This window comes from Penicillium cosmopolitanum, assembly GCF_028827165.1.
Source record: "Penicillium cosmopolitanum strain IBT 29677 chromosome Unknown utg000008l:1.0-4398992.0:1.0-4402845.0, whole genome shotgun sequence".
Lineage (NCBI taxonomy): Eukaryota > Fungi > Ascomycota > Eurotiomycetes > Eurotiales > Aspergillaceae > Penicillium > Penicillium cosmopolitanum.
This window is the reverse complement of record NW_026622678.1, coordinates 1,440,413-1,464,533: the sequence shown is the minus strand read 5'-3', so window position 1 is coordinate 1,464,533 and position 24,121 is coordinate 1,440,413. Positions and strand designations below refer to the sequence as shown.

At 50.3% G+C, this 24,121-nt stretch overlaps 13 protein-coding genes across 13 annotated transcripts; 6 read left to right on the top strand and 7 right to left on the bottom strand.

Moving 5' to 3' along the window:
- Positions 1-674: 674 nt before the first annotated feature.
- On the bottom strand, positions 675-2,291 carry N7509_007111 (esterase/lipase family protein; the record flags this gene model as incomplete). Its single annotated transcript, XM_056631748.1, has 3 exons — positions 675-1,944; positions 2,001-2,149; positions 2,229-2,291. The coding sequence occupies 3 exons, from the start codon at positions 2,289-2,291 to the stop codon at positions 675-677; spliced, it is 1,482 nt and encodes a 493-aa protein (XP_056487299.1).
- Positions 2,292-3,938: 1,647 nt separating this feature from the next.
- On the bottom strand, positions 3,939-5,129 carry N7509_007110 (acyl-CoA thioesterase; the record flags this gene model as incomplete). The annotated part of the gene is made up of 2 exons (XM_056631747.1): positions 3,939-4,781; positions 4,866-5,129. The coding sequence occupies 2 exons, from the start codon at positions 5,127-5,129 to the stop codon at positions 3,939-3,941; spliced, it is 1,107 nt and encodes a 368-aa protein (XP_056487298.1).
- A 448-nt stretch (positions 5,130-5,577) lies between these two features.
- Positions 5,578-6,095, bottom strand: N7509_007109 (mitochondrial 37S ribosomal protein bS6m; the record flags this gene model as incomplete). The annotated part of the gene is made up of 3 exons (XM_056631746.1): positions 5,578-5,887; positions 5,964-5,995; positions 6,072-6,095. The coding sequence occupies 3 exons, from the start codon at positions 6,093-6,095 to the stop codon at positions 5,578-5,580; spliced, it is 366 nt and encodes a 121-aa protein (XP_056487297.1).
- A 155-nt stretch (positions 6,096-6,250) lies between these two features.
- On the top strand, positions 6,251-7,132 carry N7509_007108 (glycine decarboxylase subunit H; the record flags this gene model as incomplete). The annotated part of the gene is made up of 3 exons (XM_056631745.1): positions 6,251-6,494; positions 6,650-6,712; positions 6,819-7,132. 3 exons carry the CDS (start codon positions 6,251-6,253, stop codon positions 7,130-7,132), a joined length of 621 nt encoding a protein of 206 aa, XP_056487296.1.
- A 557-nt stretch (positions 7,133-7,689) lies between these two features.
- On the bottom strand, positions 7,690-8,349 carry N7509_007107 (uncharacterized protein; the record flags this gene model as incomplete). The annotated part of the gene is made up of 2 exons (XM_056631744.1): positions 7,690-8,012; positions 8,067-8,349. 2 exons carry the CDS (start codon positions 8,347-8,349, stop codon positions 7,690-7,692), a joined length of 606 nt encoding a protein of 201 aa, XP_056487295.1.
- A 938-nt stretch (positions 8,350-9,287) lies between these two features.
- Positions 9,288-11,703, bottom strand: dscA (ubiquitin-protein ligase dscA; the record flags this gene model as incomplete). Its single annotated transcript, XM_056631743.1, has 2 exons — positions 9,288-11,386; positions 11,445-11,703. 2 exons carry the CDS (start codon positions 11,701-11,703, stop codon positions 9,288-9,290), a joined length of 2,358 nt encoding a protein of 785 aa, XP_056487294.1.
- Positions 11,704-12,100: 397 nt separating this feature from the next.
- Positions 12,101-13,567, top strand: N7509_007105 (cation efflux family protein family; the record flags this gene model as incomplete). The annotated part of the gene is made up of 3 exons (XM_056631742.1): positions 12,101-12,208; positions 12,232-12,426; positions 12,497-13,567. The coding sequence occupies 3 exons, from the start codon at positions 12,101-12,103 to the stop codon at positions 13,565-13,567; spliced, it is 1,374 nt and encodes a 457-aa protein (XP_056487293.1).
- A 467-nt stretch (positions 13,568-14,034) lies between these two features.
- N7509_007104 (putative NADH-ubiquinone oxidoreductase 14 kDa subunit) lies at positions 14,035-14,428 on the bottom strand (the record flags this gene model as incomplete). Its single annotated transcript, XM_056631741.1, has 2 exons — positions 14,035-14,285; positions 14,395-14,428. 2 exons carry the CDS (start codon positions 14,426-14,428, stop codon positions 14,035-14,037), a joined length of 285 nt encoding a protein of 94 aa, XP_056487292.1.
- A 326-nt stretch (positions 14,429-14,754) lies between these two features.
- N7509_007103 (BOD1/SHG1 domain-containing protein) lies at positions 14,755-17,009 on the top strand (the record flags this gene model as incomplete). Its single annotated transcript, XM_056631740.1, has 3 exons — positions 14,755-14,964; positions 15,041-16,424; positions 16,495-17,009. 3 exons carry the CDS (start codon positions 14,755-14,757, stop codon positions 17,007-17,009), a joined length of 2,109 nt encoding a protein of 702 aa, XP_056487291.1.
- Positions 17,010-17,561: 552 nt separating this feature from the next.
- N7509_007102 (NOPCHAP1/New4 family protein) lies at positions 17,562-18,221 on the top strand (the record flags this gene model as incomplete). The annotated part of the gene is made up of 2 exons (XM_056631739.1): positions 17,562-17,954; positions 18,024-18,221. 2 exons carry the CDS (start codon positions 17,562-17,564, stop codon positions 18,219-18,221), a joined length of 591 nt encoding a protein of 196 aa, XP_056487290.1.
- A 291-nt stretch (positions 18,222-18,512) lies between these two features.
- N7509_007101 (guanosine diphosphatase) lies at positions 18,513-20,168 on the bottom strand (the record flags this gene model as incomplete). Its single annotated transcript, XM_056631738.1, has 3 exons — positions 18,513-18,570; positions 18,641-19,979; positions 20,048-20,168. 3 exons carry the CDS (start codon positions 20,166-20,168, stop codon positions 18,513-18,515), a joined length of 1,518 nt encoding a protein of 505 aa, XP_056487289.1.
- Positions 20,169-20,758: 590 nt separating this feature from the next.
- Positions 20,759-21,451, top strand: N7509_007100 (putative translation initiation factor IF3; the record flags this gene model as incomplete). The annotated part of the gene is made up of 1 exon (XM_056631737.1): positions 20,759-21,451. The coding sequence occupies one exon, from the start codon at positions 20,759-20,761 to the stop codon at positions 21,449-21,451; it is 693 nt and encodes a 230-aa protein (XP_056487288.1).
- Positions 21,452-21,982: 531 nt separating this feature from the next.
- Positions 21,983-23,426, top strand: N7509_007099 (translation elongation factor Tu; the record flags this gene model as incomplete). Its single annotated transcript, XM_056631736.1, has 3 exons — positions 21,983-22,174; positions 22,236-22,498; positions 22,565-23,426. The coding sequence occupies 3 exons, from the start codon at positions 21,983-21,985 to the stop codon at positions 23,424-23,426; spliced, it is 1,317 nt and encodes a 438-aa protein (XP_056487287.1).
- Between the last annotated feature and the right edge of the window lie 695 nt (positions 23,427-24,121).

The window sequence follows — 24,121 nt, the reverse complement described above, 5'->3', positions numbered from 1 at the left end:
GTTGCTGTCGATCTCCGGTTAGGCCTCTCCATCATTAATACCTAGTGTAGTTTTGGATTTTATAGCATATGTAACTTATTCAATTGGAGTACATTTATCTATCCTATTTTCTTCATTGCTGATCCGATACCACCCCATTGGTGATCAGGTTCCAATGTGGAGACCGAACGCCTTCCCATATTGTCGTTGTCTCCGCTGGTGGTATGTAGACTGAGTAGAGGAGGCCCGTCAACTGCAGCTTGGCTAAGTTTTCCTGAATCCTCTTCGGGCGCTGTGCCGTCCTTCAAGCTGCAGGAGACACCGCCAGGAATGCGCTTGCTTTTTCTGTTCCCTGGTGGTGCGGCCGACGCTTGACGTTGTCTCGCATCGAAGCCAAAAGATCGGATCCGCAAGGTATGAGAGATCGCCACAATCAGCGGCTGAAACAATTACAAAGATCGACGCTGCCATGGTCCACCGTCATTTTGGTGACCTGCCAGTGGGTTTAGCTTCCGGGCATGACTGCCTTGATAGGAAGGGGGCCATGTAGTGGACGAATCTGCATCCTGCAAATTAAAGTTGGTAAAAACGCCCGGCCAACAGGGTTTTTTCTTGATGCTTTGCGGCAATTATTTTGGTGTCGTATCGAGACCTTTCAGGCTTGTCAATGTGACTGCGGCACCCACGGACGAAAGTTAAAGAGGACCAGGCTGCCGATCAGGGGGGTTGGCGGCGTGGAGAAGAACTTTAGATTCTTTCCCTCGGAAACTTTCATCGAGGCTAAAAATTCTAAATGCGGAGACTGGGAAGTGAAAACTTTGCAAGCTCTTTAACATGTCAGGAGTGGAGTAGGCTTTTGATTCACTCGATGAGCACAATGTCGCTATCTGTGGATTCATCGCCCGCCAAATTCTGACCGGTCCCTTCTCGATCCGGTTCCGCCCGGAGCATCGCCAGCCCCGATCGACCATTCCGATGATGAGCCTGCCAGCTTCACCAACTAGCGTCATATAAGCGGGGTTCTCTTTGGGCAAAAACATGCTAACGTGTGCCTTGACCTCGTCCGTTGCCCTGTTGTTGGTGGCTTTGTACCAGTACAATCCTGGTTGGCGGCCAAGTTCATTCTGCTCCCCGTTTTCAACTTCAGGGGGCAGTGTACAGAAAGTTCTGTGGTTAGATCGAATGATCTTCTGACTGAAGGATGTCTTCGTCACCTCTTTATTCTGCACAAGGGATGAGGCTCCGTCTCCGAGACAGGTAAAAAAATTCACGCATCGAATATTGCGATCATTCTCTACGTTAGACAAGCTAGCAAGACGCTGCCGCAGATCAGATGACCGCCCCAGACAGCCGACGAACTCGAGATGAGACGAGACCCAGTTCACGCCTGCGGATAAATTCTGTCTCTGGGAGTACAGAGCAGCGGCACCGCCAGCTGCAACGGCGCCTGCAGCACCAGCATACATGGCATATCGTCCCCATCTTTGCCAGGATGGGGTTGCAGCAGCATCTGTCGACGGAGGAAGGGGCTTTGCAGCCTCAACTGCAGGGGCACTGGCAGCAGGAGAAGCGGATGAGCGAGTAGATTCGCCCTTTTTACCATAGCCGAAGATTCCAGCAACCTCGTTGAAGGTGTTGTATGCTGTGGTTGCGTTGTGAAAATGCCCCTCGGCTCCATATGATACAACCCCTGGTGCGATACCCAAAAACGGAGTATCAAAGGCGAGCACGCCTTGTATATGGGGAAACATAAAGGTGTCAGGCTCGATGATAGGCTCTTCCCTTGATTGAGCCGTCTCGTCAGGCTTCGAACGAATGGGTTGCTCATTGGCTAGTAGCAGCAACGTTTCGGCAGCAAGAATACCACCCATGGAATGTCCGACAAGGAAAACGTGAACAGAAGGGTCCACCGTCGGGGATGGTGTCTCGTTAGCAACCTCCAAGTCAATCACAGTGTTCTGCAACCTGTAGGGAATATGAGTCCGGAAAGATCATTTTCGGCACAGATGAGGATTACCAACCATTCTCTCAATTTTGCAACAGATTCCTTCAGGTCGCCTTTCGTCTCATACTTCGGGTAGATGGCCACTTCGATATTCAAAGCAGAGAGATGTGAGCCGAGAAGCGTCCGAATATCTCCAGGAAACCTAGCGAATGTATCATCATCACCCTGTAATCGTCCAATTACTGTTAGACATCCCAAATAATTCGGACTTAGATAGAGCGAACGCGCTTTATGACAGCCTTACCTTGAAGCCGTGAATGAAGACGAACAGGAGCGTCTTGCGCTTTTGGGAGTCATTGCCGAGCATGTTTGACCATGAAGGCGGTGCAAGGCACGATCGCCTTAAAAGAAGCAAGCTTTGGCGCCTCTGTATATTGACAAAGGCGGGCAGCCAGGAATGCGATGTGAGAGTTGAGAATGTCTGAGGTCCAAATTGGAAAACACGAGCCTGGGCGTTTATCGGCCCCAACGTCATATCGACACGTGATCCGGGGTATACCATGTAGTAGGTTCTATTCGATATACTAGGGCTTAATGAACAGTAATGTATTCATTAAATTATAGTATAATAGCCTCGTTGCTACTGATAATTCCATTTTACCCGTAACTGTGTTAGAGAATGTTGAATGTGAGGTGAATCGCCCTCGGGCTGTTGCTAGTCAGTGAGGGCATCCGGAAAGGTCAAACTTTCCGTGGTCATCATCTGGCCAATACTTTGAATTTTCTAGGGAGAGTTGATTAGATTTACAGCTTACCTGAATCAAAGTACTTTGAATAAAAATAAACTTAGTATATGGTAATGTGTGATCTTGCCAACAGCGATAATCTTTACCTACGTAGGTTGTATCTATGGTAGAGAATTTACTGGAGTTTTTATAGGATTGGCAGCGTTCCAAGGTTGGCGGAATAGTATGTACTAGTAATTACTAGATTGCTATGTAAAATGTAGGGTTAGACCCTGAAAAACCTGGAAGCAAGGCAAAGGTTCCAACTTGAACCTGAAGGTTGGGCACTTCTCCCCAAATTTCAGATTTCACCCCCCCCCCCCCCCATATATATTAGTACTAGAAGGTACCATTAAGTGTTTCTTGCGGTCGCAGAAAATATTTGTTCAAGGACACAGAAGAACTTAAATGGTACAACTGTGCGTGACTACTCTAGCCTAGAAGCTAGATTATCAAACAAAACCACATATAACTGTGGTTGAAATTGGCATAGCACCTGAGCAGCTTGTTTGTCACTCTAGCAAAAGCTCAACAAAAGCAAGGCATAAATCAATACTGTCTAGAAATAGGTGGTTATAAAATACCTGCTATTACCAAGTAGGATGATCCATAGATCAAAATTTTTGTGGGTCAAGTATTCCGCTTAGATTCTTGGGTTCGTGGGCAATTTCCTTTCCATGATTCGTATTTGTTGGAAGGTTATCCCCTCTTTTGAGTTTGCTACTTTGCAGCTTAATATATTAATAGATTGCCCCTTCATAACATCTAATTGGCAAGATGGCCGAGTTGGTCCAAGGCGTCAGGTTAAGGTCAACCTTAACTCCAATTTCCTGATCTCCGCAAGGGGGCGTGGGTTCGAATCCCACTCTTGTCATTTTTTGTCTTCTCTGGTCTATAATTATTTTTGGTGTTTTTTAAAAGTAGACTGGAGCATATGTTAACAATCCCAGCCGTTTTCCCACTGTTCTTTGGGGTTGGCTTGTTTTGTTTCGGCCCGTTGATGAGCACTTTTCTAGCTCCAATTACGGACCTCAGGAATATCTATTACAAGTAGTACTAGTACTGCTAGTTTTCATGGAACTTCTCATTCCGAACTGCCAGTTATCTAGTGGCACGTTTAAAATACATTGAAAATCTCACGACGCGTCCAATTAGAGGTTCTTTCAATGGTCTATGCGAATCTAGCTCTAGGGGTTTCGCTTAAATGTACAACAAAGACAACTTGAACCTCACAGATTCTCGCGGCCAAGTTTTCGTAATCGAAGCAGGCTGTCTTGTAACGATGTGGCAATTAATGTGCCATCCGGACTCCAAAGATAACTCTCATGAACAGCCCTGTTCTCCGCCGACTGGGGCGTCCAACCCTCCTGGATAAACCATTTCAAAGCCAAACCAGAGTCCTCGGTAGGTGATGTATCCCAGTCAACCATGCGTAGGGCCTCCCCATGTTGGTGCACAATGACGGTTAAAGTAAGACTGGCCATTTCCGCCCAGTGCTTGATTCCAAGTGACCGCGGAATCAACAAGAGAGAGTTCTTGTCGCTAGAGTACATATGCGCGCAGGCATATAGATTGTCATAATCTCCCGCTTGGTCCATCTCCTTCATCTGGGAAATTGTCACACTCGGGTCCGCATCGGGCAGACCCTTTAAGCGGTATTGTGTCAATTGTCGATATTTTTCAGGTCGTTCTTGAATGGCTTTGGTTTTGTTGTAGTCTTTCATGTCTATTTTCCGGACATCTAGTCCTGGAAATTCACGCTCGGAAATATTGCCTTCTCGCACGCCGTCAATCCACCAGTCAGCATCGATACTGGGACTGACGGCCTGATCCTCCGGTCGTTTTCCGGCCAATACGGATTGGTATCGCTCCTGAACCGGCGAAGGCTGATGACGGAAGATGCGCTGCTTCTCATCGCGCTTGAATGAGCAGAGGCAGGAGAACATGATCCTGCCATCCTGTCGAGCATCGACAGCCCTTGTGCAGTACATGAAACCATCTCGCACGTGTCGAACAGCGTAGAAATAAGGGACATCCAGTCGACCGGGCAATATGAATGTACCCGTCATATCCTGCAGACTGACATTAGTCTTTAAAGATTTCTAATGAAAACATAATTTCGCAGTCTGATGATTTATGGACAGAGTAATACTGACATGAACTACAAATCCCTTTCCGACGGTCTTTGAAGCCGCATAAGCGGACTGGGCATAGACATGTCCTCCAAATGAGCGTGTCCCCTGACCAGGAGGATAAGGTGCAGCCAAAGAGCGAAATCTTTCGACCTTTTCAGGCCCAAGTGTACTCGCATTTAAAACTTCCGTGTCCTCTAGCCTTTCCAGGGCCATTAATTGCGCGAATGAGGAGGGGGATGTCAACTCATCCGGATCTTGGTCCGACTGCTCGCGCACAGGCGACATGGTTATAGGGGAGCCAAAAAAGTCCAATTTAAGATATCACTCGCAGAAAGGAAAAATCGAAAGCATCACCAATGAAAAGAATTATTGCGTTTGTTTGACAGTTGGGGTTGGGATGTCCGGGGAAATTGCCTCGGCGCGGGGCGAGTCAGTCACGTGCTCAAATTGCCCCTGGTGGACAAGTTAAAGGCGAGATATTATCAATAGCGCGGAAATGGATAAGATGGATGAAAATCGATTGGTATTGCAGTTTAATACAAAGTTGCGCCGGTCGTGCTGACAGTGCTGAGTGGTTATGCCAAAAATTTCCCATGCCATAATGATACAAGAAAAGAGAAAAAGAAAACAGAGAAGAATATAAAAGTGGCCAAAGATCACTGCCCCAGAATCGCAAAGTCTTATCGAAACAATGGTTTAATCAGAAACTCCCCCTCTTGACATTTGGTTTCGTTTAGAGAGAGTTGGTGATGCTGCGAGTCTTGTTCCATTGAACCTTGCCCTCGATGTCCTTGATCTCCTCAAGTTTGTCACCCAGCTTGACGACAGAGAAGTTGATCATTCGGGGATCGAGACCGAGGGTACGGCGAATGGAGGTTTGAACGGGACCGGATGAATCGAATCGCATGATGAAGTGGTGTCCTTCGCTGTAACGGGCCTGGTGCTTGGTGGTGACCTTGGGCAAGCGGAAGACGCCCCAGTTGGTGTAGCCGCGGACGACACCGCCGGAGCGGATGACCTGAGCACCAGCATTACGGGCAATTCTGTCAATGAGGAACGTTAGAAAGGGTGATGAACGATGGGCAATGACTCGGAAGGTGGTTTCGAGATGTTACGTACTCGCGAACCTCGTTGAGGCTGCCCGGGCGGACCTGCAGGGAGAAGAGCACACGTCAGTAAATCCGTCTCAATTCGGGGTAGATCAATCGGAAATCGATGGACACATACAATAGCAATCAGCTCGTACAACATTTCATCGAGTGGTGGGGTGTAAGGCCCGGATAAAAGTGACTAGACGGGGGTTTGGGAGGCCGGGCAAAAACCCAAGGCCAAATCAAATCTTGAGGTCGGAGCTTATCGCGGGTCTTGGCGCGGACTTCTCTTATCGGAGCCCATTTGCATTTCCTATGGATCTCCGCCGGGGAACCACCGGCCGTGCTCTTTCCTTCTTAAACTCTCCCTTCCTCTCTCCTCTTCTTTTCCAACTCCTCAATTCACTTCACTTCCTCTCCAAAATGTCCTCCGTTGCTCGCTCCATCCGCCCCTTTGCTTCCCGGGTCCTTGCCCAGAAGCCTCTGGCCTCTACCTGCCGCGCTGCACCTGCTTTCCGCTTCCCGCGGGGAACCCGGAGCTTCTCTCAGAGCCCTCTGTGTAAGTGGTCTCGCTCTCCAAACTGCCATAGGTGACCAAAAGGGTCTTCAGAGACCTTCCACCATTGAATTGGCTATGAAAATCATGTTGCGATTGCTCAATTGAGTTCTTGGTTGTGATCGATAGCTAACGACGTCATCAATTGGATCCCACAGCTCAGTTGAAGAAGTACACCGAGTCGCACGAATGGATTGAGCTCGCTGACGGCGGCAACACTGGTGAGTCACTCAGAATGCCTAAGAATATCTCATTCAACCAAATCGAGCTTCCATTCTCGAATTATCCATAGCTCAAGACCATTACTGACGCGCCCCGCTCCTACAGCCAAGATCGGTATCACCGAGTACGCCGCTCACTCCCTGGGCGACGTCGTCTTCGTTGAGCTCCCCGAGGCTGACCTCGAGGTTGGTGCTGGTGAGCCCGTCGGTGCCGTCGAGTCCGTCAAGTCCGCCTCCGATGTGCTCTCCCCCGTCGCCGGCAAGGTGATCCGCGGCAACGAGATCCTGGAGGACAACGCTAAGACCATCAACGCCAGCCCCGAGGGTGAGGGCTGGATCGCCGAGATTGAGGTCGCCAATGTCGCTGAGCTCGAGGCTCTGTTGGACGAGGCTGCCTACAAGGAGACCATCGATGCTTAACTTTGAATTTGTAGAGAATATATTGGATTTTAGAGGCAAGGTCGTTTGTCCCGAGAAACGGCTGTTGGTGTTCTCTCGTCCCTTGTGGACTTTGTTATGCGTTTCCTTATGATGTCATATTATATTGGTCTTTCACGAAGACACGTTTCTTTCAACACAATACATATAGATGGGATGGGCCCTCCGCGGTCTCAGCCTATCGTTCAACAGTCCAGACTCTCTCAACTCATTTAGAACCCGAGTGTCTTCATACCTTTTCAACGCCTCCTTGGTTGACTTGGAAATGCGAAAGAAAGGTGGCTTGCGGCTTTTCGAGGTATACTATGTTTTCGGGATGTTACCAGACCCAGCGCCTCATAGTGCTTGTTACAAATGACCCAGTATCACTAGTATAGATGATACTACTAGTACTACTAGAGCTAACAGTAGAGTTCTCAAACATCAACAGTATGTAGTAGGGTATCTTAGATTAGGGTTGTCATAAATTATATACACGCTCATCATGGTCTAACATATTACTTCCAAAGAAATAGCTAGCTCATCTCCTGTCCCTTTCCTCAAAGGAACTTGCGGTGAACTTGAACCTTGACGCAGCTTGGGTTCTGGGGCTTGGCCTTGCCGTTGCCCAAAACCCAGTTCAAGGTGCGATACTGGTAGGCGGAGTAGTTGGTCTCACAGACATACCAGTTCTTCAAGACCTTGACCTTATCATCCTTGGGAGGGGTGACGGAGTCATCGAGATAACTGTAGATGCCCATGAGTCCATCCTTGTCGAACATGACTTGCTGCTGGTCGTAAGATGGCTGGAACAAGGGCATGGCGACGTTGGTGGAAGGATCAACGTAGAAACTCATGGGTTCGGATTCCACCTCTGTGTGGTCTGTTAGCGATACCTGGAAGATATAGAGTGAAACTAGTATAGATATGTACTCACGATTACCGTTATAGGGGAGATTCCAGACGAGGGTTCCGGAGGGCTTGTCGCCCTTGATGGGGGCTTGTGATCCCTCGGTGGTGTTCAGATAGAACTCCGAGCCGGATCCACCAGCCAGGCAAAGCGATTCAATAGCGGCACCGGTGTGGCAGGCGGCAAGCTTTTGGCCATTGATGGCCTTCTTTTCCGATTGAATAACCAAGTTGAAGGGTTTGGACTGGATCTCCTGGGCGGTGACAGCTCCAAGGAGGAGCAGGGAAGTCAGGGCAGTGATGGACTTCATTGTTGGTGAAGAGTTGTGGAAATTGAGTGATCACTGAGGTGTGAAAAGGAGGTGAGGGGAATGTTCTAATCAATAGAAGTTTGTAGAGAGAATAATTGATGGCTATGGAAAGTTGGAGCAGGCAACATCGGGCATTTTATATTTGAAGAAACATCCGGTTTCCTGGTTCATGCGGAGGAGGACCCTGAGACATGCGTGGTTTAGCGTCATCGACCAGCATCAAAAATCGGTCAGATCGTCGGTTTAGCTTCGACTGGGAGTAACCATTCCCGAGATTCCATGGGCAAGGCTGATAATTCTCGCATAAAAATAACACTGCTGTGGCGCAGCTAGTCTTCAAGTTTCTTTGAGGGCCGAGTAGCCGAGAGAGATGAAGCTGCAGAAACTATTCCGTACATGGAAACTAGTTCCAAAAGGTCTGTGGCAAAATATGGGGAACTGCAGAATTCCTGAAGCGAGCTTGAAGCCAATTGGGGCGAACTCGTCAAGGCAGGTGACAAGCCTTGGTTGGTGCACAGACCCCTTCCACTGGTGCAGGCGAAAGCCGATCATCGGGATTTTTAGCTGCGGAATCACCGAGAGCCCTGGAGACCGATGCATTTAACTGCAGGATGAGCCTGTGCATAAGGTGCACCAAACTACAAGTGGCCAGCGCTAACTTGAATAGGAATTTCCCCATGTCTCACCTTCTCTGACTATCACTCACTTCGCCACGAGATGGTACAGTTGGTCATGGCTACTAGTATCAAATGACGGGGTTGACATAAATAATTCCTCATTTTAACCAATGGGCTGGGGATCGGTAAATTTCAGCTCAAGTACATAAAAGTGTATTGAGACAAAAAAGAAATATTTCAAGATCAACACACAGAGTTCGATCTTTCTTCAAAGATAATATAAATTTATATGCAAAACACGAATATCAACACATGCTAACTTTACACGGGGGGGATGGTGTCACGGCAGATCGGACATTGCAGACGAAGCCTCATCCAACTCTCTAGGCAGGCAGTGTGGAAGATATGCCGGCAAGGAGTCACCATGTATTGGCGACGACTCAAAATGCTCGCAGCCCCATCAGTCACACTACTTCCACCTGCAGAAGTGGGCCCGGGAAGAATAGGAACCTCGATATCCTGCATGCAAATTGCACAGTCAAACATCACTCGCTTCCGATCTTTAGACCATTGCTTGTCATCATCTTTAGAGTCGACCACATCTTGTTTATCGGCTCGGAGAGATTCGATCGAGAGATTGCCACCTGCCTCAAGGTCATCATCGGGCCAGGCGTTCTCCCGCAACGTGGGGTGATAATCATATGCGGGTGGCGCCCAGCCCCGTGGGACAAAGAAGCGCGGGCCCAATATATCCTGGCTGGCCAATATCCAGGCTTGGACCCACACCCATCCAGCCAACGCAAATGCGGTAGTCCACTCCGTTTGGATGAATAGCACATTCCCACGAGCCGTGAGGAAGTAGAGGAAAGGGATTAGTCGGAGAATGCTCTGACCAACAACAAATTCCCACCGGAGTGCCTTGCGACAGTTGCGCATCACATTGCGGTAAATTTGGGGAACCCAGAATGACAGGTAAACGGTTGACAAAAGGCGACAATAGATTGCACCCATGAGCGTGGGAAGGAGGAAGACCCAAACCGATAGAATAAGTATACCGAAAAGTGCGAAATAAAATCGCCCATACATGGCGCCCACATCGGCGCGCACCTGTCGTGGCGTAGCAGGAGCGGTTCGGTTAGCTGGTGCCGGCTCTGGCTCCATTTCATCGTCGGGTGCATCTTGGTCAGGAGGCAAAATAATCGGTGTAGCGCCAGAGTCTCGCACTAGAGAAGTTGCGGGGAGGGGAAGCGTTCCAGGGCGGGTGACAGGGGTCGGTGGATTCACTGGTCGTTCTTCACGCCGTTCGGGTTCCTGAACGGCCCAAATTTCCATCATGAATTTCATGCCAATATAACTGACAGAAAGGAAGACCAAGAATGAGGCAGTCGCAATAACCAAGTAGGAAATAGCTTCAAAGAGCTGCGCAACAATGAATAGCATGACGAAAGAATCTCCAAACGCCATTAATGCAATGGTATAAAAGCTGACCCGACTTCGGGTGGAAGGTGTCGACGCCTCTTTAATCTGACGTAGCAGGAGACTGATCTGTGCGACAAAAACCCCCCAAACGACAAATATGAGACAAGAGGCAGCTTTACTGTACTCTTCATTCTTTGGCCCTGACAGATATAGCGCATCTGAGGGTGGATATTCGGGGGCCCCCTTGGATTCGAGAATGTATCCACAATCTGGAGAGAAAACCACGGCAGACATGGTCATAAGAGGTGGGTGTGGAATGGGTGCTCCCATCGGGTACCTTAATTCCCTTTCTATCCAATCGACCGTCATTCGATCCGCCAAATGACCGTCAACGACGAGGGGATGTTGTTGCAGAAATATGACATGTTCGCATTTTGGCGCAGCAAATTCCATTTGTTCAGTGCCTGCCAAAGATGCCCAAGGTAATAGGGTTGGAGGTCGGTTTGGCTTTTCGAGCATTGTATCGGAGAGCGATTTCAGTAGGAGATGATGAGACAACTCGTAACTGTCGGCTGAGAGTGCAAGATGAGGCAAAGAGAATATACCGCCAAACTTCTCACTTGATGTGCTTAGGATAATCGCGCCATTCTCTGGAAAATGGACGCCGAATAGTTCGGAACGCCAAATACTTCCCCAGAAGTCGTCACTCTCTATCGTCCAACTCGCTCTGATCTCACGCGCAAGTCCATCTCCAATACGTAATTCTTGCCCAGGTCCTTCCTCCAAATCGAAATAGAATGTCCCCTCGCTACCTGTTATGTTCAAGCCGAAATCATGAGTGAAGTATTCATGTTCCTCCGCGATGGCGGTTATGTTCAAAGGTATGGCGCGCTGTACATCTGACCGACGAACCCAGCCTCCACGTAATTTACCAGTGGCATTGCGGTAAACCGGGAGGGACAGCTTGGTCAGATTCAACGAGGATGATGTGTTGGAGCCGTCTAAGCCGAGTGGGGGGGTCGACGCCGTAAGTTGACAGTACAGATTGCAGTTGATCACGAGCACGGCTTTGGGCCTTGGGGAAAAGGTCCCAGGCATATGTATCGTTCTTTCGTAACCCTGGGATAGGAACCCAATGATCGGCGACGGGATTGAAGTCGCCATAATGTGACTCGTTCAAGAGTCGGATCGCACGCTGCTCTCGATCAAGCTCCCGTTGACGCAGTCGGCCTTCATCGACCAGCGGAGGTCGCGATTGTGAACTGAGGAGAAAGTAGAAAACTAGCAAGAAGAAGAAGAACGAGCCGCGGTTATCCATCGATGCCGGGGGTGGGCATCAGCCTCCTTAGAACGCAACAGTGATCATCGCAAGACAAGCACAGATAGTTCAGTGCGCGAGTTCAAGTACCGCGCGCGCAACCATAAGAGCCGACGACAGTGAATGACGAGGGTGGTAGTGTTAGAGGGAACAGGAAGTGGATGATGTCCTCGACATGCGGTCGAGGCCCTTCTAGTCTCCGGCTCTCCGGTTCCCCCGCCCCTTCCGCCTTTGAGGTCCTCCAAGTTCAACGCCTGATTCCCCAGGCAAACACGGAGTCTCCACTATCCTATCTCCTGATTGATTTCCCTTTGTCTCCCCCTCACGAGACACGATACTATCGACTCTGTTCCTGGTTTCGGAACTGAAGTCGTCAAACTTCTATCTAGATATCATGATGTCCTCAACCCTCCCATTGCCAATCCCTCCGCGTACTCCAACACCGCCGTCCGATGATGGCCGCGATCAATATGCTCCCCGAACGACCCAGGACTATCAATCGATCGTGATTCCTTGTCGCCGCTGAAGGAATCATTCCCCCGGAGCGCGACGCTCGATCCAGTCAATTCAGAGCGTTTTAGTCCTACGAAATCGTCGTTCAATCTGAGTTCCAGGGCAGCAGATACGCCTGCCTCGGTGCAGAATGGCGCGAGCGACTCGGTCCCCGCAGCGCCCTTCAATTTCGATACAACTGTTATGTCCAAGGGTCCTGTGGTCAAATCGGTGAGTCTTGCGGACATGTCGACACAGTCTTACCAGGGTTAAATGCTAATAAATTTGTCGGTATTTCCAGAACATCGGACAGCGTCGCGGTCACAAGTACAAGCACAGTAGTATCTCGCACCAGATCTTCCTCGAGCCCCCTCCACGTGCGCCTTTGGCTTTGCCCAATTCCCTCCCCATTCCAACATTGAAAGAGTGCCGCGCAAGTATGTCGAAGGACCAAAAAACACGCTTTTGGTGGAGTCTCTGCCACATGTTCGTGGCGGCTTATACACTTTGGACGGCGCATGGGTCATTGGCCATGACAGCATTGTCCCATTTGATCCTGTTTGACTCACTGGGAGCCCTTGTGTGTGTTGCCGTGGATGTTCTCAGCAATTTTGAGGTCTGGAAAAGGTCAAGTATTCGCCACCCATTTGGCCTGGAACGGGCCGAGGTGCTGGCTGGATTTGCAATGTGTGTACTACTTTTGTTCATGGGCCTCGACTTGATCTCCCACAATCTGCAGCATTTTTTGGAGAAATCGGGCCACGAACCCCATCATTCTCATGACCATGATCGGGTTTCCCTGGGTAGCGTGGATGTCACGGCGGCTCTCGCCATATCCTCGACCTTGGTTTCGGCGATTGGTCTCAAGAACCATGCCCGTATTGGCAAGGCGATGCGATTTGCATACATCGAGTCTTTGCCGTCCGTTTTGAGCAACCCTTCCCATTTTTTGACTTTGTCATGTTCTACTCTTCTTCTACTTTTGCCTCTGGTGTCGATTCGAATCTACGACTGGCTGGACAAGTTGTTGTCCGGCACCATTGCCATTTCCATGTGTTTTCTTGGAGTCCGCCTTGTGAAGACATTGGGCTCCATGCTTCTCATGTCTTATTCGGGCCAGGGAGTGTCTGATGTGATCAAAGATATCGAGTCGGATCCCTCGGTGTTTGGTGTTGATGATGCTCGGTTTTGGCAAGTCCACTATGGTTTGTGTATGGCGAACCTAAAACTTCGTGTGTCCGGAGCAGATGACAATGTTGGGAGACTGAGGGAGAAGATTTCCAGCTTGGTGAGGAACCGATTGGGAGGAGGTTATGGCACAGGAGGACAGAGATGGGAGGTTTCTCTTCAGTTCACTATCGAACGAACCTAGAATGTGTTTTGCGGAGAAGGATCAATAGTTCTATTTGGTGAACTATATGCCAATACTACATTTAGAATACCCTTGTACCATAGCAATGCAAGCATCATCTTGTTCATGATTTGTTTTCAAACCCATTCCATGTACTAAAACCGTACCAGTCATCATGCCTGGACACCACAAGTAACCTCGGGGCAGAAAGAGCCCCGGAGACTCGCTACGTGGTACTAGTAACGTTCAATGCGCCAATTGAAGGCTAGAGAACATTGAACTTAGGAATTCTGGGGCACGGTAATGGTAAGAGAAAGTGTTGTTCATATTCCACGGCATATATCGCTGCAGACCTTCTCCGCGAGAGAACTTGGGTTGTCGATATCAAACCACCGAATTTTGGTACATGTAGAAAAAGAAAAGGAAGCAAGGAAAATACAGAATGCTCAGCTTCCGCTCGTCACCAATTGTGCAAAAGAAATAAGAAATTATGAAGCAACAGCCAGAACAGCACCCTCCTCGGTCTTGGAGATGCCCTCACGCTCGTCCCTCCGTCGGCGCTTCTCAAGAATAGCCTCCCGGCGCTGTGCAAGCATCTTCAATTGGCGTTGCTCGACACCCTGGAGCCAGTAGCCAAAGCTGCCACCGACACTGGCGAAGAGAGGGTAGGCCCAGAGAGAGTCCTTGCAGAACATGGGACGCATCTCGATTCCGAGTTGCCAGAGGCGGACGGCAATGCCTGCGCAGAAGAAAAAAAATTAGCCCGATATTCTTCAAGAAAAGTATCTCATCCTCTGAAAGTAACATGGCAGAGGGCAATGACGCCTTTTATGGGGGTTGGTACGCACCGAAGCCGCTCCAGAAGAGCACTTTGTGGACCATGATTGCGGATCGGTCGGGGGCGGATAGGAGGGATTGAAGTAGACCGACGAATTCCGACTAGGCGTAGGAATTGAAAGAGGCAGCGGAGTCGTCGTTGCAGGTCCGCGGATCGCAATCGATGGAGTCGAGGCTGGGGGGAGAGGTCGCACCGGGCCAGGAGCGAAGGTCAAATCATGTGGAGGCAGTTGTCACCCCTCGGAACAACCGCAAAATGGTTGTTCCGCGGGGCCCTCCGATAAACGATAACGGGTTTGGCTTTCACGCGACCAAGCTCGAATAACTTAATCCTCCTGGGAATTCATATTTTATTTCGCCATCTTTTCACGATGGCTTCAGAGGCCATGGAGGATGTGCAGCCAGGGGGGAAGAGACCTGCGCTCGACATCGAGAGCCTGAAGCGCAAGAAGTTCAAGGCTGAGGACCTCCCTTTGTCCGCGGCGCAACACGCTGCCATTGACAAACTCCTGCACTCGTTCAAGAAGAAGGGCGGATTCGACAGTATACGGAAACAATTATGGGCTGATTTCAACGAGGGCGTATGTTTTCACCGTTGAGCCTTGGGACATTATCAGAATCCCTTTCTGTCTCGCTGGCCGCTAACATTTAATGCAGGAATCGAAGACCATGTTCACCGACCAATTGATCGCGCTCGCCGAGTCGGAGATCGAACGCGAACCAGCGCATCTCTCACGAGAGAGAGGTAAAGCCGCGACACTTATTGAGGGGGCTGTCGACCGTGGCGACGTTTACAAAAATGTGGAGGATTCCATCGACCGACTTGCTTCGAAGCATCTGGATGCAATTATGGATACAGTGCGCGCCATCCGCCGTCAAGATATTGGAGAAGATGCGGCTGCCAAAGAAGAGCAGGCTGGCAGCAAAACAGACGACGACTACAATGCCCATGTCAAGGAAAAACGGGATGCGCGCGACGAAATCTATCGTGAAGAGATGCGCAAACAAAAGGAAATCGAAGACGAACAGAAACGTATTCGAGACGAAGAATTACGAAAGAAACGAGAAATCGAACGCAAAAAGGAGGATGAAGAGCGAGCCCGAAGAAAAGAGATCGATGACCAACGACGGGCCGAGCGTGAGCGCCTGCGTGATGAACAACGTGCTCTTGATGAGCAGCGAGATCGTGAGCGAGATGAAAGGTGGCGCGGTAGAGATGACCGGGATCGTTATCGCGGTTGGGATCGTGATCGTAGCCGGACCAGAGACCGTGATCGTGATCGTGATCGTCTTCGTGATCGTTCGCCGGCATATCGATCAGATCGGGGAGGATCCCCACGCGGTCGAGACGCGAAAACAGACAGATCAAATACTTCCGCGATCCCAACACCAGGTCCAGCGCCGCCGGTGGACGAGAAATCACTCGAGGAGGCTGCTTTGCAGATGCTTTTGAAGGAGGGCGAAGAACTTGCAGCAAAGGCGCGACAAAAGCCAGAGTTTGACTTTGAAGAAGCCGAAGCCATCGAAAACGGACTCAAGCCAGGGTCTACAGCGACGGCCCCGGTCAAAACTTCAATTGAAACGAAGCCCGCTTCCACCAGAGCAACTACACCATCTCGACGACAGGAGCCAATGCCGGATCGAACCCGGAATCCGGACAGGGGGCGAAGTCGAAGCCGCAGCCGTTCTCATCGCCGATATGCTTCTCATTATGACCCGAACCGCCGTCGAGACCGGTCTCGGGATGCTTCAATTAGACCGCGCGATCGTGACGTAGACGAACGTCCTGGACTTCGCGACTTCCGCGAACGCGCTCGTGATGAGCGAAGCTGGCGGCCAACCCGTCGCAGCCGCAGCCGCAGTCGATCCGTTGGCCGGGGATGGGATCAGGATAGTAAACGTGAGCGAGATCGTCCCCGCTCAAGGTCTCGTGAACGTGATCATGACCGCCGGCGGCATGATCGCAGCCGAGACAGGAGTCGAGATCGTGATCGTGATGAGCCTCGCCGCCGCGCTCGCTCTCCGACTCATCGACGCTCACGTAGTCGTCGATCACGTTCCCGCGTTCGAGAACGAGTGAAATCTCGATCTCGATCCCGATCAGAAGAGAGAAGGCGCTCACGTTCTGGCGGACGCAGACGATCGCGATCCCGTCGCGCATCACGAACTAGGCGGCCTTCCCCAGCCCGGCGTGCCTCTCCCGGCGGCCTTGATATCGATCGCTACGTACCTTCGACTAGCAACCGCAGCAAATCTCCCCGACGCCGAATCAGGTCTCCAGAGCGTGAACCAAGACCGTCGGCAGCCCGATTTGGTGATATTGACAGATATATGCCTCCATCCGAACGAGAGAATGATCCCACTAGAGAGGCGGGCAAGGAAAAAGAGCCTGAAACCACTGTCACTCATGGCAAGGAGCCCGAGGAACGACGACCTCGTCGTCGAAGCCCGAGCCCCATTCGACGAAGAAGCCGCAGCCGCAGGCGAAGCCCTGAGCGACGAAGAAGCAACAGTCGCAGGAGAAGCCCTGAACGACGAAGAAGCAACAGTCGCAGGCGAAGTCCTGAGCGACGAAGGAGTCGTAGTCGACGCAGGAGCCGAAGCCGAAGTCGAAGAAGAAGCTTGAGCCGCAGACGAAGCCACCGATGAGGGTGAGATCCTTGCTCTCTACTTTTAATATGTACTATTACACTATTTGGATGCAAACTTATCCATTGAGCTATGAGATATTCTTTGCCGTAGTTTGTCCTTGGTCTCCATTCCATAGAGGTGACCTGTAAATAAGTACTAGAGTACTACTTCAAATAGTACTTTAGCTCGATCCATGGAATTGGCAGGGAATTTAGCCTAGCGTCCGGCTTATCGTTATCGGCTTGCTCCACCCACCCAAAAAGTTGTAATCACCCAGACCGCGCTCGACTTTTTTTTCTTTCTTTTTGAAACCACACCTGCAACAAAAATAGACAATCGAAGCCGTCAAGATACCCTCGAGAATTCTTGGATCGGTGTTGGAATCCTCGAACCGCTACAACGTCTGTCACTTGGCCACAGACCGCAGCTCTTGTCATCGCAGAATCGAAGCCGCATTACATCGCAGTCCTCTTGCATCGCAACAAGCCAAGCAAGCTACGATCTACCAAAAGAACCAGTCACTAGACGAATCTGGAAATCAAACAATATGAGCGCAACACACCAAGCTTCTAAACAAGAGCTTCCCGTGCGGACAGCTGTCCCCGTGGACGACGACGATTACACCTCATCCTCCGGCTCTTCCTCAGAGGAGAGCGAGGACGAGGAATCGGACGATGACGACAACGAGATGATGATCGACTCGAAGCCCACTTCTACCAAGCCCAAAACCACCAATGGAACGTCAATACCCAGTATTCCTGGACGCCCGAAGCCGCAAATACACCGCATGGAGGGGAGTTCAGACCTATTATCGCGCCTGTCGTCATTTTTGCCGCAAATGAAGGATGCGAATGAGAAGCTTGAGAAGGAAATTGCTGCCGGAAGGGGTGATGCTATGGTGTTGGATTCTGTGGATGATGGGAAGGATTACATAGAGATGGTATGTTGAGTCTCTTCTTCTTCTTTCTTTCTTGGATTAGAATTGAGAATGATTGCTAACTGTCCTTAGAATCTTGGATTAGGAGTACTTAAGGAAAAACGCGCAGATGGTCAGGATTCTTCGAGTGAAGATGAGAGCGACAATGAGGACCCCTCGGGTTCTGCGAAAACAAAGCAACACAAGAAGAACCCAGACGTTTTGGATACGCTCATGGGAGGGAAAAAGGCAGATACGGAGAAGCCATCTATCGAGGAAATGGCAGAGTAAGGCTTATCTTGTCTAATGATCTACATTGCATTCAAATCGCATCTATGCATTTGCCGGGGTATATTATTCCAGACTTCTACAAGGACATTAATGGGAAAGACATGAAGATTCGTACATTTTGATGCATCCGCCAAAGCCTCCAAAAAATTCTAGTTAAAGACGACAATAAAGAATTGAACAAAAAACAAACATAACGAGTATCTATTTATATGCATGGACCCATCACATACTATGGCTGAGCCATATGATTAAAATTTGATAAAAAAGGAGACCCTGATGTCGATCCAGGATCTAGGAAACTTCCTTGATGCGGCAAGTCCAGCCAGACTCCTGGCTCAGAAGAGGCAAGCTATACGGAAATTAAAGATTAGCATATAATTCATGACAAGACAAGACAAGACGAAACATTGTCAGCTTACCTTGCTCCAAGGCACCAGCCCAGCTCGTTACCCTTGATCTTCTTGGCAATCTTAACCTCACGGGACAGAGGCATCTCGTAACCAGTGTGCAGCAGGCTCAACATAAAGTTGAGGTCCATGCACCAATCAGGACGATCACGGAGCTCGGTTAGGGCGTTCTCCACGCCAGCAAAAACACTCCAGTGCTCCTCACCACCACAGACATTGGCGGTGAGCTGATGAAGCTCGTTAAGAGTGAAAGACGAGGGCATGCCCAAGGGATCAGTGCGGTCGAAGAAGTAGGAGAAGATATACACATCCTCGCGGGCAAAAGTCTTTTCCAGAGAAGGTTGGTGAACACCGTTGAAGGAGCAGGGAGCCAGTGTACAATCGGCTTCCTTCTTCAAGATCTTCTCAGTAAGAGCACGGCATTGAGGAGCAGCGGTCGTCTCCTTCGGGCCAGCCATGATAACAGTGACTGCTGCCTTGCCTAGAGCGTGATCCGCGGGCAATTTGATTTCAACTTCCTTCTCCATATTAGGCTGAATGCAGGGGTTGGAGATAGGAGTCTTCAACCAGGACAGGTCCTTCGGGTTCTTAGCTAGCATAGCATCCAAAACCAGAAGGTTAATGGAATTGCGAGCAGACATCAGACCGTAGCCAAGGTGAGAATGCTGGTAGAGATCGAACTCGTGACCACCAAATTTCAACTCGTACTTGTGGTCGCCCTCTGCCAAGTGCTCGGGCATGCCACCAGCCTTGCTCTTCTCAAAAGTGGGCTGGAAGACGATCTGAGTGGAACCACCGCCAAGATCGAAGACAGCAGCAGTTGGGTTCTCGTCGGGGCCACCGATTTTACCAAGAAGATAGTTGGTAGTGATCCAGGCATAGACGCCCTCATCAGAGCCATCCATGATCTCAACACCGCCCTTCTCGCGGGAGACGACTGGGAATGGATAGACAGTCTCCAAACGGGTGCGGACAGCCTCCAGAATGTTCTTGCTCATCTCGGCACCCAAGAGACGCAGACCAGCGGTGGCCTTGACCGCGACGGGGGTACACGACTTGTACTCGGCGGGAACGTTGGACATGGCCACCTCCATAAGAGGGTCCAGACTCTTAGCAGCGCCCTCAGCATCCTCCTTATAAGAGCTGAGACCGGAGCTGCCGCCCTCCTTCTTTGCGGTTTGCTCAAAGATCTCGTTCTCGAGTTCGGGGGTTGGGCCGCAGTTGTTGAAACGGTAGACGTGGATACGGGAACCAGTGCTGCCAGCGTCGATCATGAGGGCATACTGAATCAGAGGCTTGGAAGAATCGTGAGACTTGGTACACTTGGTCTGTACACCGGAGGCAGATTTGTCTATAGATCAGAGAAAGTCGGGATTAGTCTCAGTGCATGTAAATTCCTGATGATAGGAGTTCGCATACCTCCAGATAAACCCGTGTAACTAGAAGACTTCGATGGCGACAGCCACAAGAGCACCATGAAAATAAAACCGACAATGGCACCGGTTTTCAACCACCGGGATCTTTGGCTTTGAGAAACCATGTTGGCGGATTTTTGATGGGAAAGGTGGACGGAATGCGGGAGCAGAGAACCGTGGCTCTGCGAGACGGAGCGTTGACGGGCGCCCAGGCTTTCAATTGGGATATTAAAGGGTTGTTGGCTGTCAACTCCAGTCGACATACGAGCAATCTCGGAGAGATAAGGCGGAAGAAACGACAGGTGGCGAAGTGGCCGGGTAGGTAAGGATTGAACGATCGGAAGGGTTTAAGCAAATGAAATCAAAGGAACCAACGACATTGAACCGGGCGAACAAACCGACTCCAGTAAGGCACAGGGGATGGGGAAGTTGAAGGGGAGAAAAGAATTAGGAGAAGTCGGGAAATTAGATGCTGCAAGAGGAAAGGAGACCATCGGAAATGTTTCGTGTGGCGCAAGTGTGTGGCGTGGCTCTTACTCGATCCGGTCTTCCCCAACCACAGATCATTGGACCCCGTTTGGAGCTTCTCCTCTCCTCACCTTTCTCTTCTCCGGCCACGGTCAACCACAGGAAGTTATTTTTTTACGATACCCACACGGGGTATATACTCCCTTCTCCTGCTTTTCCTCCTCCTCCTCCTCCTCCTTCCACCAACATGAACCATACCCGCGGCCTTGCGTCAACTGCGCAGGCGTTGCGCCATACCTTCTTCACACCTCTCCACACCTCTAAGACGGGGCTCTTACAACCAAGACTATACCAGAACGGTCTGCAGCTCAGATCCTTCCAGTTGTCTCGAAACCTCGCCGGTCCCAAAGTTACCACGCCAGCTTCGACCTTGATTAAAGACGAATCGATCGGGTCTGCATGGGTGCAAGTGGTCAACGAGGAAGGAAACCTCGACGAACCTCGAAAGCTCTTTGACGTCCTCACCTCATTCGATCGCAATAAGTTCTTCTGCGTTCAAGTGGCCGCCGCCGCCGGGCCGAGCAAACCGCCCATATGCAAGATCTTGAATAAGAAGGAGTATAGGGAAAGCGAGAAGGCCAAAATCAAGGCGGCCAAATCGGCAGTTCAGTCTACAAAACAGGTCGAACTGAACTGGGCTATCGATGCACACGACCTGCAACACCGTTTGAAGCAATTGACCAACTTTTTGGACAAAGGACGGAAAGTGGAAGTCGTCCTCACTCGCAAGAGACACAAGCGATCAGCGACGGTGGACGAAATCAAGAACGTCATGCAGTCAGTCATGGATACCATCCGAGAGGCAGGGGGTACTCAAACCAAGGCGATGGAAGGAGAACCGGGCAAGCATGTTATTCTCACTGTGACCAAGGAGAAATAAATTTGAATCAGTATTCTCCATCTGGGGTCACTTTCCATTGGGGATAACTCGGAAGTTCTCTGTATATAGCGATCTATTGTATACTAACTGCATTATGGCATATGTTCCATCTATCAAGTATCGGCTTTAACCATGTGATTGGAAACTCGGTCAATATACTCCGTACTACTAGTATGTTATAAATTCCGACAGATCTCTCATAAATGCTACAGAGGCTGTTATGTAGACTCGTCAAGTAATATCAATCTGGTAGCTACTCGTACTAGCTGTATAGATACACAGCTATTGCAACACAAGAAGTGTGAACTACTACTGCTCGTATGTTCGTATGTACGAGACTCCTAATGACAGCGGACCTCCGCAATTCGCAGCATCTGATTGGCTGTGGGTGGCCAGCGGGTGACTAAGGTTTTTCCGGTTTTGACCGGAAAATTGGGTGTTGATTCTCCCCCGAAGTTTGACCATCTTGTTTCTTAATTCCATCTCGCGCTTCTTCGTTTGGTTGTTCTTGTGGCTTCCCATATCGCAAAGATGTCGTTCTCCCGTTCCATTAACCTCCTGGCGCGCACCAGCCGCTCCTCCCTGCTGCGCCCGCGCGCCGTCAACCCCGTTCACCACGTCTTCACTAGCGACAAGCTGGCTGTTCGTGGTCTGGCTACTGCTTTCGAGCGTACCAAGCCCCATGTTAACATTGGTACCATTGGTCACGTCGATCACGGCAAGGTAAGATGCAATTCCATCGCAATTCCATGCCTACCATCTGACAATGACCCCCCATCCATAGACCACCCTGACTGCCGCCATCACCAAGTACCAAGCCTCCAAGGGCCTTGCCAACTTCCTTGATTACAATGCCATTGACAAGGCACCCGAGGAGCGCAAGCGTGGTATCACCATCTCCTCTGCCCACATTGAGTTCCAGACCGAGGATCGCCACTATGCTCACGTCGACTGCCCCGGTCACGCCGATTACATTAAGAACATGATTACTGGTGCTGCCAACATGGACGGTGCTATCGTTGTCGTCGCTGCCTCTGACGGCCAGATGTATGAATGACCATTGATCAATTCTTTCCGTGGAAATACACGCTAATATCCTTTTCTTCTCATTAGGCCCCAGACCCGTGAGCACTTGCTGCTTGCCCGTCAGGTCGGTGTTCAGAAGCTCGTTGTTTTCGTTAACAAGGTTGATGCTGTCGAGGACCCTGAGATGCTGGAGCTCGTCGAGCTTGAGATGCGCGAGCTGCTCTCCACCTACGGCTTCGAGGGTGAGGAGACCCCTATTATCTTCGGCTCTGCCCTCTGCGCCCTTGAGAACCGCCGCCCCGACATTGGTACCGAGCGTATTGATGACCTGATGAAGGCTGTTGACACCTGGATTCCCACCCCCGAGCGTGACATGGACAAGCCCTTCCTCATGTCCATTGAGGAAGTCTTCTCCATCCCCGGTCGTGGTACCGTCGTCTCCGGCCGTGTTGAGCGTGGTCTCCTGAAGAAGGATACCGAGGTTGAGATTGTTGGTGGTGGTGAGGTCCCCATCAAGACCAAGGTCACCGATATCGAGACCTTCAAGAAGTCCTGCGATGAGTCCCGTGCCGGTGACAACTCCGGTCTGCTTCTCCGTGGTATCAAGCGCGAGGACATTCGCCGTGGTATGGTCGTTGCCGTTCCCGGTAGCACCAAGGCCGCCCAGAAGTTCCTGGTCTCCATGTACGTTCTGACTGAGGCTGAGGGTGGTCGCCGCACTGGTTTCGGCAGCAACTACCGCCCCCAGGTCTACCTCCGTACCGCCGATGAGCCCGGTGACCTTACCTTCCCCGGTGAGGACCAGTCTATCCGTGTCCAGCCCGGTGACAACGTCGAGATGGTTCTCTCGACTCACCGTCCCGTCGCCGCCGAGGCCGGTCAGCGCTTCAACATCCGTGAGGGTGGCCGTACCGTTGCCACTGGTCTGATCACCCGTGTGGTTGAGTAAAGGGCCTGATGGCTCCAAATAATAATCGGGCAGAAAACCTCTGTTCGACCTGTATTATGACACCCCTTTTTCTTTCTTGTTTGTCTGTCACCAATTATTCACAGCGCGGGATCATCGATCAGCCACAAGGGTTCCAGGGGTAATCCGGAGTTTTTCGTTGCAATCTTGTTCATGTACTTCTCTATATTGGAGATGTAGCTTGTTGTATCTTCTCCCCTCACCCTGTGGAAATGTATTCAAAATAAATTTTAACTCCCACCATCTAAAGCCTCAGAGTTTCTCAGTAATTAGTAGTGATTTGATAGTAGTTACATGGTGCCATTCCAGTGAATGTATGTGAACTGTCCACAAACACCCGTGGATGGCGTTCGGACAAAATAGGCGGACGAAATGTGCGGGTTTCGGACCAGCCGGCTCTTCCGGGCGTGGCGTTAGTATAGAAGCTCGTGCCCTTTGTGTGACAGCCAGCTCTATGCCGGCAATTGGGACGATCGAACGAGCAATTTCGCCCAACCAAGATGCTATTTACCTATCTGAACACAAAATATTTTACTGAGGAGAGGGCCTTCTGCTGACAAGTAGGGTTTTTTATCAGTAGCCTATACCAACGTACAATCTACTAGCTACCTTATTACCTTCAAGTTGGGCGTCTCATTTAGAGCCTCTAAAGGGATGGAGTAGAGTTCATAATATAA